Here is a 12,974-nt window from a genome sequence, read left to right on the forward strand (position 1 = left end):
AAGTGCCATGTAGAGTGAGTATCCCCTATCGACCGGTCACACCCGCCGTGTACTCCTTGTCATAATCGGGAAATAACAGGAAAATCCATCGTCAATTCAGTATGTAAATAATAATAGATCTGAAAAACGTCAATCAGCATTTGACTCGGTGATAAATTGTATTTGCTGACAAAGGGAATTGTATCGACCATAAAATTTACGAAATAGTGACTTTAAAAATGCAGATATTCTTCTTTCAGCAACATGTTCGTCCATAACTTACCTCGTTTCAGAAATAGTTCATACGTAGAGCATGCTCTCGCGTATCGTTTCAACTGAGAGATATAAACTCCGTATCCAGGTGACCAAAGTTTTATTTCTGCTTCAGTAAGGAAAAATGATGATTGAAAAGTTAAAGTCATCTCTTTTATCATAAAGCTTTGTTGTTAGATAAACATCAACGTCTTTTTCTTGTAAAAGATCCAGATATAAAACAGATGTTACAGACTGTGTAATATCTTTTATTTCAGGCTCTACGGGATATATCGTGAAGACATATAAATGGAAATAACTATAACTTTAATCGACGTGTGTTCCACTAACCCAAACCCTTACTTGGAAATGTATATGTTCCATAAAACTGTAACCTGTTAACAATTTTAACAATTTAATAAAATGTCGTTTAATAGTTCTAACTCTGGAGCAGTTCTCGAAGAGTCCATCCTTAGATGCAAAGATTGATCATTATATGCTGTATAATTATTGATATCAGATATTATACCCTGGTCACTCATCTGGGGAATGTAGGTTTGATCTAGCATCCGAAGGTATTGTTCACATTATATTCGTCATCCATATAGGTTTGGTCCAGGTGGCACTTATAGTTTCTTGGTAATATATATCTGCTCCAAGAACTTTACACAGGTCACTTATCTGGGAAATGTAGGTCAGATCCAGTATTTGAAACAAGTTTGCTAGTGTCCATCCCCAGCCGCATCAGCCATGTAAGTTTGGTCCAGGTAGAGCCTATAATAACTATAAAAAAGACCTGCTCTAAAAGCTCATCTGGGAAATGTAGGTCAGATCCAACATCCGAAGTAAGTCTAGTAGTGTCCATCCCTATAATGCATCATTCAAGTAAGTTGGTCAAGGTATGAGATATAGTTACTTGGGAGTAGACCTGGCTAAAAAATTTTAACCTGGTCACTCATCTGGGAAATGAAGGTCAGATCCAACATCCGAATCAAGTCTCGAAGTGTTTATCCCTGTTTGCATCATCCAAGTTTGGTCTAAGTAGTGTTTATAGATTCTTGGTAATAGACATGCTCCTAAAACTTGAACCGGGATGTCGACGCTAAGGCTGATGCCGGGGGTATAGCATATATGTTCATCTCGACTCGTCGAAGTGATCTAAACAGATTACGTCAATATTACGATTGAGTTTATTGCAAATACAGAATACTATTTGGGGCCGTTTTCGTATTTACTTCTTCAGTGATATCACCTATTTGAATAGCTGAAATCACATTTTTAATTGGTGATAATATTGCCTTGTCGTATTGGTGATAGCTTTCGTGAGACAAACTCTTTATATATTTTCATTCGTGCTCTGCTCTCTTGAAAAATAAAATCATTGAATATTCTCTATTTATTGTTAAGCTCAATGGAATAGAGCAGTGAAGCAAAAATTTAAAATGCTAGCAATAATTGCTGATCCCAAGGAAATCCGTATGTCAGCTCAAAGGGAAGTATTGCCTATTCAAAATAGTTATCCTATATATAATCGCTGCATTTAAAATATTGAAGGAAACTTTACGGTGCAGCATATAAATATAAAAGATCTCGACAGAAAAATAATGGCTAGACATTGTATTGACAATAACATAAAGAAGTTCAGAGATTTTACCTTTCTTCTTTTATTTAGTAAGATGCTTCAAGGTAAGATTAACCATAAATTATGTTCCTATCATTTTGGTTTTTTTAACTGCATCATCCTCAGGAAATTTAACTAGACTATGTCATTAAAGCATGAATCGGTTAGAAAGAATAAATCTCAAAACTGCAATAGGGTGTGCAGACAAATTGGGTAGCGTCCATTAGCGGATTACGAAATATATTTACATTCCACATGTATATAACATGCATATATAGTCTGTGGAAAGCTACACATTCAAAACACCATGACACGGATAGAAATAAAGCAATCGTTTTATTTTGAAGGCACAACCGTTCAAAGGCGTGGTGGTACAACGTCATGAGCGAAAATTAAACCTCATCACATTAAACAGAAGCTGATGAGATGGATCTTCCATTAAATGTAATTAAAAAGGAGGATAATACAGCGATTTTGGATATGAATATGCAAACAAAATTTTCATAGCGCATTACTCAATTTGTTCGCACACACCGGTGCAGTTATGAGGTTATGTCTTTAAAAAAAATAACGAATCAATGCTTAATTGTTTGCATTTATCGTTGAAGTTATGAGATTTTATTTTTCCAAAAATAATCATCCAATGCTTATATTTTTATTTTTAAACTCTTTTCCTTGACTGCAACGTGATGACTTTAACTTTTCTATCGTCAACTGTCCTTACTTATGCGCAATATACCTTCATCACCTGCATATGGGGTTTATATATCTCATTTGAATCGATACGCATAAGTACGAAAGCCCAGAAGGCTCATTCGAGACATCGAAATGAACGAAATTTTCGAAAACGAGGATCCAAATTAACCAATCAAAAGACAGGTTCAATTTTGATTACTCCCCTTTATTATGTTTTACTATCAAGAAATCGTTGAATATATTTATATAAAATGGGTCATTTGCTTAAATGATAATGCAAGAAAAAAAGATACATGTATTAAAACGAAATAAAAAGGAATTTTAGGTTACATTTTAGAAAATATATATAAATTCTTATTTTTCCTCATTAAACAAAACAATAGATACGTATATAGATATATTATATGGTCTTATCGTTGAATTGCGCAATTCTTAAGTCGACATTTTTTTTCTAATAAGAACATTGATGAGGGAGATATTATTTACATGAAATAGTAATGAGGGTACATTTTTTGCCCCCCCCCCCCAATAATTTTGCCGATATATAAACTACTATAGAAATCATAACTACTATATGCTTGCGCCCCCTCAATTTTGTGCCCCCTCTATAAAAAACATCTGATGACTTTTTTTGCTTTGATTTTGGTTGTCAAGAAATTTTTGGTAGTAGAAAACTGAACATGTATGGCTGTGCATGAAATGAGCATAGTGGTTTTACTAGTATATTTGAGTCTTTGACCAAGTCGGGCGAGACCCGAGTGGTTTCCTTTTAAGTAATTATCGTATCGTAATTATCGCATTATTGTATCTATGCATCGCAAGATTGACAATGAATGTTGATAACCACACATTTGCCCCCCCCCCCCCCACTTGGCCATTCCCGTAATATTTTTCCGATATAATATACTATATAGAAAACAGTAACTTTATTTTTATGTCCATTCAAAAATAACTTCCAAATACCATGATAACCCCTATTTTTCGAGGTTTGATAGGGGGATTAACAATGATTTTTTTTTTCAAATTTATTATTTCCAAGGGTCATTATCTTTATTAAGCATGCATGTTTCAGCCATCCGTATTTAAGGGGCTGTTTATTGGTTTCATAAACTTGGTCACTGGCCACTTTCTAATACCGTGTCACAAACACTGTCCACCTTGAAACCCGTAGTACTAATTATTACAGAGACGAAGCATCGATTTTGAAAGTGGGATAAGGGGGGGGGTACAAAAATATTATTTCAAACCTGAAAATAAAAACTGACAGAAAAAAATTGTCCAAACCCGAAAATCCTATTTCGGGGCGTGGAAGGGGGCGGGGAGGGGGGGGGGGGGAAAGAACTTCATTTAGTACCTAATTTCTTTTAATACACCACTACTTAAACTTCTTTGAATATACTGCACCACTGTAGCAAAACGTAGGGGGAGGGGGGGGGCTTGGCAACCTACCTTTCGATGAACATTTTCAATGGTAAAAAAAAATTATGTTTTTACTGTTAATCTATTTTAAGGTTACTATCATGTCAACAACCCTGTATATCCAAAGTAGATAACACGAAATATATATATTCTTTAAATAAATCTCTTATGACATTTAAGAAGCTATTATAAATTAATTAAGCATATCTTGCAGACCAAAATCTGATATTTCTTTAAATTTCGTTTTGATAATATATAACACTTTTTCTTGCGTTGTAATTTAATCAAATGACCTCCTCGGTATTAAAATATCAACGATTTCTTAGTAAAAAATAATAAAGGGGAGTAATTGAATCTCAAACCGCCTTTTGATTGGTTATTTTAGATCTTGAATCTCGAAACTCGAATTTTGAATCTCGAATTTCGAATCTCGTATTTCGAATCTCGAATCTCGTATTTCGAATCTCGAATCTCGAATGAGCCTTCTGGGCTTTCGTACATAAGCATACTCTACATATGAACAATTTCTAAAACGAGGTAAATTAGTGACAAACAAATTGTTGAAACAAGAATAATAATTCGTAAGTTCTACGGTCGATACAATGACCTTGTCAGCAAATACAATACTAGTATCTCATTAAGTCAAATGTTGACTGACGTTTTTCCTACTAATTGTTAGTCCATTATTTTTTCCCATTATTTAAACACTGAATTGACGACGGATTTTTCCGTTATTTCCCGATCATGACAAGGAGCACACAGCGGGTGTGACCGATCGGCAGGGGATGCTCAATCCTCCATGGCACCTGATCCCATCTCCAATGTTTTGGAGGTCTGTGTTTGCTCTACTCCTATTTTGTATTGTTTTATGGACTTTAGATCTGAATACTGTTCGTTATCTCCATATGTTTCATTCAAAATCCTGGCATTATCCCTCTGGTAAGCTACAATTAAAGGAAGTGTGCTATTTCAACAGAGTCTGTTCAATGAGAGCGTGAATTTTACATTTCGCTTTTCGCTTATAACGCTTTGAAAGTTTGTGACGTAATTTGGTATTTTGAATGCTGTAGATAGCTTGCTACATTTAAGCAAAATAGATATTATATGGAATGTACATGTAAAAAAATAGCATATCCCAAACTTAGGCGTTGTCCTCCAAATGTACTCTTCTTCTTATTCGAATATCAAAAAAAGAAAGCACAATGATTATACAATTTGAAAAAAAATAGTTGTTTTTTTGCCCAAAATGTTCTCAGTGTTAAAATCGAAATTCCCAAATCACTTACAGGAATTATTTCAATGTATAAATGGGTTACTGAAGGGTTCAAGGAAGATGGGGGTTTTTTGGTAAAAAAAAACAAAACGACGTTTTAAACCTCCTTTTGGTCCCTTGGTCCCTAGCTAATCTACAGGACATAACTAAGTGTATTCTGAAACTTGAATGGCCTACATGTACTGCAAGAAATGTATGAGAAATTTAAGGAAACATTTTTGTTAAAAAAAAAGAAAAACATTGTTTTGTGACCTCAAGGTGAGTATTTAAAAACCCAATTCAATCATCATAATATGAACGGACAACTGCCGAAAGCGTAAGATCAATTCAGAAAACCAGTTAGGTTTCGTAGGGAAAAAACAACACTGTTTAAACATTTATTTTTACTCAGGCTTGTCATCATGTTTGAAAATGAAAATTTAAATCTCTATTTATTTTTCGAAAGTTATATTATAATCATTAAAAGATATTAAACAAAACAGAAAAGTATTAAATTGATTATAAAAATATTATATATCTTTTTTTTTTTGCTAAACCTTATTTTTTTCCTTTGTAGTATTTGGATCGCTTCATAATCTCCCCTGCCGCAGGACCGTGGATATCTATGGGTATGATATACAGTGTCAAACCAACCACTCTATTTACATTGTAAGTCACGTGATAGAAGATGGATTCCAGAAGCTATCGCCACTTGACAGATTATTTGGATGTGATGTTAAGAATGCATTGGTATGTGGACAACATTACCCCATTAACTCAACAATCTCTGAGGACTCGGCCATCTTCAAGCGCGCAGTCAGCACCTGCAATGGAAAGAACATGTGTACGTTGAAAAAGAAGTATTTTGAAGACAGTGAGAATTTCTTTCGAAACGATTGTCCATCTCTTAAGAGTTATCCAAATGCGATGGTTCGTCAAAGTATTGAATATGAATGCATACAAGGTACGTTTAAACAATTTGTTGACAATATTTTTCTTTTAAATAAATAAATGAAAGAAAATATTGCATATGATGCTTGCAACTGAAGTATGTTTGCATCTGGATTAAAAAAAATTATGATCAAATCTAAAATTGATTCTCTTCAGAAAACGAGAGATCTGTCATCGATATGTGTAAATATCTAAATGTAAGTCGCAACGGAAACGTTTATATGAAGGCCAAGGGTCCAAATAAGATTTGCAGGTGTGAAATACAGGGGGTTGTCTCCGGATTGGTAATTCTGAGTTCCTACAAGACAATCATCACGACAAACCAGCGGTTCCGAAATCCTCCCGAAAGTAAGTAATTTTCTGTATAATAAAGTAGCTTAACTGCACATATTGCATATTGAATAAGTTGAATTGCTGAAACTTTTTTTAAAACAGAGAAAGAAGCTGATATAGTATACGGACGTCATTTGTCGATAAGAACTGACCGTCTCTCCATTACTGTGAACTTGACATCTCTGGAAAGTATGATTTTTCTGAAAGTATTAATTGAAGGTATGTTGAGTACACTAATTTTTTTAAAAAAATCTTATAAGTTATGGCAATAATAGATTTAAGATATTGAAAAGAAATCAAAAATTAATAATAACGGCTGAAGGTGAGTTCGTATATCACTAGCTTTTATAGTACATATATTTAAGTTATTTAATTTTTTTAAAGTATTCAATTTTTTCTTTACTTTACCTTGATGCAGAAAAAGTCGTACCTCTCGTCAGAGCAGAATCCATGGTCTTTATAACTGAGGCTCCGACTATCGACACAACCAAAATAAGTATAGAGGGAAACTACACCAAGACTGGATTTCTTAAATCACTGCTCTCTACAACTGGGTCAGCTGATTTGTCACATAATGTCCAAGTCAGTACTGACTTTGGAACTGACCAAGGTACTCGATAAACGTGACAGAAATGCAAGGAAAAGGTCAAAATTATGTTCAGTAAATTATAAAGTCTGTGATATGCTTTGATAAGATGGACATGAAAGAATTTTAAATTAATTCATATTTACTTGAATGTTTTATAGGGCATTTAGAAGTGTTTAGGACAATTTACACTCTGTCCCTTCGTATTTTTTCATATTCTAGATAATCATGGGTGGTTGGTTACAGGTATTATTTTAGTTTTTCTCGTTGTTACACCTCTTTTCATCTGGAAATTGAAACCTCGAAAAAACAAGTAAGTATTGTTTTATTTGTACTATGAAAAACATATACAATCTCTCTCTCTCTCTCGCTCTCTCTCTCTCTCTCTCTCTCTCTCTCTCTCTCTCATGGAAAGCTTAATAATGAATTGAAAAATTTGATAACCTAAAGTAATTTTCCCCCTTTCATTTTGAGGATTAAGTCCACAGAAACTTCCGATAATGGAAAGATAGGGAAAATTTGACATCAGTGGAGAGCAGAGGAAAGGAAAAGATTCACTTGCAAGCATCAACTGAAAAGCCACAAGAAGTTGTGTACACAAGCCTCATTACACAGACTGATCGTGTTACAAGTTATGATGAACCCGTTCTCTTTACATTGCCACCATATAATAAGTATATTGAAGTTCTTCCAGATTTGAACTGGACCACAGAGAAAATTTAAAAGTGAAAATTAATCAAATTTCAGTTCAAATGATTTTTTTTTTTGAAATTGTGAAATAAATGAAATAATATTCTATATCGATGCGAGGTTGCATGTGTTCTACCTCATTAAAGAAATGACATGAATTCGAAAACCCGATATTTTGTGACGCACAAAATCCTTTTCGAATGGAAGAAAAAGACTCAGTTACTATATACATGTATATCATGTTGATTAAACTTTCGTGGGAACAAAAGATCATGCCCTAAATCAACGCGAGGAATAGGTATACATGTATTTATTATATCAAATTTAACATACTGTATTATTGGATGAACCATTTGGAATAGCTATATATATGTACTACCGGGGAAAAAAAGAGTGCACAATGCTGAAAGACTTCGATTGCTTAATTGTTATTATTGGATTTAAAAAAAAAAAACCTGGTATTCACATAAAACATAATAAAAATATCGTAAGCATACGTTTTGCTGGTAAAAACTGCAAATAGCTCTTTAAATTCATACTCCTTAGAGATACAAGTGATTGGGTCTTCTGTGTTACGTGTAGATGTCACCTAAAACTGCCTTATACTTTTGATCAGGGGAAAATCAAAATAAATGCTATAGTTTATTTTCTATCTATTTGCAAAAACAGTTATAAAAATCATCTCTTTAAAATTATAATTATATTTTTCTACTCTATAATTTCTTTTTTTATTTAATTCTAATATATTATCATTTTAAAAAAATTGCATTAAAAGATCTAAATAATTCATTTCTGTATGGAGAATATTGGTCAAGCTGTATTGACTGACTATTTCAAATTCAACTAACAAAAATTAAACCAATCAGTTAACTCCCCTTATTTATGTTGCAATATACCATTATCATTTGCATATGGAATTAATGTTTCCCACTTAATTTGATACACAATAGTACGTTCTACATACAAACACTTTCTAAAACAAGGCAAGCTATTTACAAATAAGTTGATGATACAGAAATATCAACCATCTTGATTTAGCTCAATATTTCACAAAATCTATGGTCGATAAAAACACATAGTCTTCTTCATGATGGATTGTTTCGGAGGTCCGTGTTTGCTCTGCTCTTATTTTGTATTGTTTTATGGATTTTGAGATTGAATACTGTTTGTTATCTCCATATCCTTTCAATGATATTTAAGCATCAGAATGATTGATTACGATTAGCAATTAACCCCTTTCACTATTTTTTAAAACTGTTTCTTAACAAAAAAGCGGTGAAATAAAGGCCACAAAAGGTATAAATGATCATTTAAAAAGTATTTTGCGTCATATAACATTTTCCCACATCACTTTATTATCTTAAATTGAGTGATGCTTTATGACAAAGTTCGTGGAATCGTTCAACATCTGATATAGAAATGATCTACAATTTCCTCTTTTCAACAAGTTTAAATTATTTGAAAGTCAAGTGATGTCAAAGTAAGGTGCAAATATCAAGGAGTTATTCGGCAATTGTAGAGAGAACAGCTGGTACTTGAACGCGATCTTTTATTTCGGATTTAGACTTAATTTCCACGCGTGGTTGGAACCTTTGAAATCTTCAAAGCTGACAAATTTGTATAGAGGTCGCATGTATAGTACCCCCGAAGCTGTTTCTATTTTAAAAAAGTCATTAGACTTATTTTAGAGGTATTGAAGGGCGTTACATGTATTAGTGACTGACGATGCTGCACACTTTGGAATTTATCATACTGAACTTTCTTTTGAATTTCAAAGGTACAGTATCATGATTTTTCAGCACTGTTTCCAATTGATCACATTGGATGTGGATAACCCAGCAAGGTTTCTCTTTTTCACTGTCATCTATCTGTATCTGCTTTCTAAATATTTATCAAATCTCATTCTATTAATATGTTTAAAAAACAGCTATCAGATTTTACAAAGTAGAAATAAATTATTTATTATTGTTGTATTCTATTAGATGCCACACTTCTACTCCGTTTCACAAGACCAAGAAAATTATACTTGGAAAAAAGTTTCAAGTTTGCTTTTCATTTTGATTTAAATTACTGAATGGGTCATTTTTCTGAATGCTTTTATTCATTTTTTCAAAATTCATTCAAGATGAACATATTGATAAATTTTTTGTCGTTTGATTTTTGTATTTAAAGCTGATTGTACCACGCACAGCTCCCCTTGTTTGGAAACACAGTACTGGAAAAAGTACGAAGTTCGATGTTCCGAGAATGAGACGATATATATAAGACAGCACAATATTGGAGAAAGCTGTCAGGAGGAAGTTTTGGGATATGATGAAAAGAAAGTAAACTCTTGTAGTTACTCCTTACCGCTCAGTAAAACAATCACAGATTACCAGACACCATTTACAAAGACTGTAAATAAGTGCAACGGCAAAAGGGAGTGTGTCCTGTTCACGGATTACTTTGAAAAAATTGAATCAGAGAATGGCGCTTTATGCAGAAACCCGAATACGTCAATATTTCAGCGAATAGAATATGAATGCATACCAGGTATTCCTAAACGACAATTTCTCATAACAATGATAATGTATAGCAAAAACCTAAAAATTTATCCTCTAAACTATTTTAATTTTTTTTTACAGATGTCTACGTAGTAGATAACTGTGTAAGAGAAGTGGACGTGGATAATCAATCTGAACTTCACGATATATATCTACGCTTTTCTGTGATGAATAGAAATCATTCTTGTCTTTTGATTGGCGAGCTATCAGGAATAGAAATTTTACATACCTACAGTTCTGTTTTGCGCCTACTTTACCAAAACCATCCTGTTTATGGTGAGGCTTCTTCAATTACAAAAGGGCTGATTTCGACTTCTACAGCAAACTTCAACTTAATAAATAACAACTTGAGAGATAAAACATGAATACTAGATTCTATACAGATAAGTCAAACTGAAATTTTCTATATCCGGATTCTTAAGATTGTAAAATAAAAATAAAACACAAACACACAATCACCTGTACACAATTGCATCTCAAAATTTATATTTACGCAACACTAAAATTCATTGAAAACATTTAATTTTTTTTTGCTTTTACAGAACACTTAGAGTCCAGTATTGGTTTGTATGGGGTGCAAATTTCTATACAGACAATTGGTCTTGTTCTCGAAATGCAAGGATTTGATTATAGTAGCATTACATAGATAATATATAAAAACTAATTGGTAAGTTGTTTTAATAGTTTATTACAACAATCCTTACATGGAAAAACGATTTCAGTGATTTTATATTTACATGAACATTGTTGAAGTCACCTTTGAAAAAAAAATACTTTTTCGGATATATCTAGTGAGAAAAATTTCAACCCGGCAATTTTTCAATTAGTAGAATCCTAAGTCATGATATATCTTTTAAAAATTAAGGAATTAATTGAATATAATCCATTGTAATTTTTATATTAATATGCGTATTTACAGAATAAAGGAAAAAAGGGGGTTTTTTTTTTGTACACTTTGTTGTGGAAAAAACCGGGTTTTTCTTTCGAGTTATACATGTAAGCGATAAATTTAATTTTTCGAAGAACATTTGGAAAGCAACGTTTTTCAACAAAGGATTATTTATTGTGTGCCTAACAAAAATTATTTTTTTAACTTTTGAATTTTGATATCTTTAAAAAGAAAAAGACTTTGGGATATAAATTGACAAAAGTTTAAATAATTTATGGACAATTATTTTTCAAGAAGAAAAACGAATATATTTTTTAGCGATTAGAATCGGACCAAGCGGCTTTAAATGAAGCTTATTCAGTTACTAGTATATAAGGGCTGATTTCTCCTCCTACACCAAACATCAGCTCGATACATAACAACCCAAGAGATAATACATGAATACTATGAATCTGTACAGATAAGCCAAACTGAAATTCCCTGTATCCTGAATACTTAAGATGGCAAAATACAAAAGAGCACCATCACCTGTACACAATTGCATCTCGAAATTATCTGATCATATATAAATTGTTAACTTTAAGAGTTCTTTTTTTTTTTGCTTTTACAGAACACTTAGAGCCCAGGATTGGTGTATTTTTAACAATACAATATGAAGTTATATTTCGAAATGCAAGGGTTTGATTATAGTAGCTACGTACTTGTAAAACTTCTTGGTGAGTTTTAACTATTCTGACTAAGAAAGTTCTGTCGAATGGTTTGAAATTTTATATATTCCTTTCAAAGTACATGACATTAATAATTTTTTAAATATTTTATTTATATGCTAGTGAGAAAAATTTCAAGCGGCACATTACATGTCGGACCTTTTCATGAAAAAACTGAAACTGCCAAAGGTTCAGGTAAAGGTAGAGAAGTCGATTCTAGTACCCTAATGCTAAATTTAAAAAAAAAATGCTATTTGCATTTTTAACACCTGGTTTCTCTGTCATTTTCTTTTCCAGAAAATTTGGAAATTAACGTTTTTCACTGGATTCTCACTGTATTTGCTGCCATAATAATTCTACTGGTATTATTTTTGATCTTCCAACGGAGGTAAACTATGATAAATTAATTAGATATTCAGTCATCGAGCAAGTAAAGTGCTACTATTTTAGTAATCAGTTGAAGAAGAGAAATTAATTTGTTTTCCCTTATTTTACATTTCGTGGGGTCAACACAATTACAGAACATATATGGGTTTTGATTTTGAGAATTGACAAGCATAATTGAAGAACTAGACATTTACATTGAAATGTTCTGATCATAAATGTTTACTTTTTTCCTTTGCGTCTTATACACCCAGTTGTTCTATTTTTAAAAGTGAATATGAAGTTACATTTCCTTTTTAACTTGTAACAAAACATATTCAGTTTTCTTGATACTTTTTTTTTTCATTTTTTGTGACATTTGCATTATTAATCGTTTAAACTAGAAATATTTCTTTAAAAGTGGGTTTCAAAATTCTCTAAATACATGTAGTAATTTTTAAATTTTTATTTTACATCAGTTATATGTTGTAGTTGATGAAAACAACAATTTGTATTTCATCAGCATCAATATTTTAAAAATATTATAATTTAAGTGTGACAAGAATTTTAAGACACATACTTCCAGTTAATTATATAGTCCACATTGATCTTGAATTTTAGAACTGAGTTAAGTGATGAACTATCTTTTACTAAAAGTTTAATATGTAATGATCTTTTTAAAAAGATAACTTA

The 12,974-nt window shown here is 32.2% G+C and overlaps 2 protein-coding genes and 1 long non-coding RNA gene across 4 annotated transcripts; all 3 read left to right on the forward strand.

Moving 5' to 3' along the window:
- The first annotated feature begins 1,907 nt into the window (after nucleotides 1-1,907).
- LOC134255806 (uncharacterized) lies at nucleotides 1,908-7,785 on the forward strand. The gene is made up of 7 exons (XM_062738348.1): nucleotides 1,908-1,917; nucleotides 5,797-6,183; nucleotides 6,327-6,518; nucleotides 6,606-6,722; nucleotides 6,922-7,113; nucleotides 7,312-7,402; nucleotides 7,564-7,785. The coding sequence occupies exons 1-7, from the start codon at nucleotides 1,908-1,910 to the stop codon at nucleotides 7,610-7,612; spliced, it is 1,038 nt and encodes a 345-aa protein (XP_062594332.1). The 3' UTR covers nucleotides 7,613-7,785.
- Nucleotides 7,786-9,372: 1,587 nt separating this feature from the next.
- On the forward strand, nucleotides 9,373-10,968 carry LOC134255807 (uncharacterized). The gene is made up of 4 exons (XM_062738350.1): nucleotides 9,373-9,556; nucleotides 9,952-10,311; nucleotides 10,404-10,598; nucleotides 10,865-10,968. The coding sequence occupies exons 1-4, from the start codon at nucleotides 9,505-9,507 to the stop codon at nucleotides 10,966-10,968; spliced, it is 711 nt and encodes a 236-aa protein (XP_062594334.1). The 5' UTR covers nucleotides 9,373-9,504.
- Nucleotides 10,969-11,876: 908 nt separating this feature from the next.
- On the forward strand, nucleotides 11,877-12,302 carry LOC134255745 (uncharacterized). 2 transcript variants are annotated; one of them, XR_009989618.1, is made up of 3 exons: nucleotides 11,877-11,927; nucleotides 12,042-12,119; nucleotides 12,216-12,302. It is a non-coding gene; the product is annotated as an uncharacterized LOC134255745 (long non-coding RNA). The 2 variants fall into 2 exon arrangements; XR_009989616.1 differs by having other exon boundaries at nucleotides 12,042-12,113.
- The last annotated feature ends 672 nt before the right edge of the window (nucleotides 12,303-12,974 follow it).

The sequence above is a fragment of the Saccostrea cucullata genome, unplaced genomic scaffold, assembly GCF_032062105.1.
Source record: "Saccostrea cucullata isolate Sc308-1 unplaced genomic scaffold, CSIRO_AGI_Scuc_v1 ctg5, whole genome shotgun sequence".
NCBI lineage: Eukaryota > Metazoa > Mollusca > Bivalvia > Ostreida > Ostreidae > Saccostrea > Saccostrea cuccullata.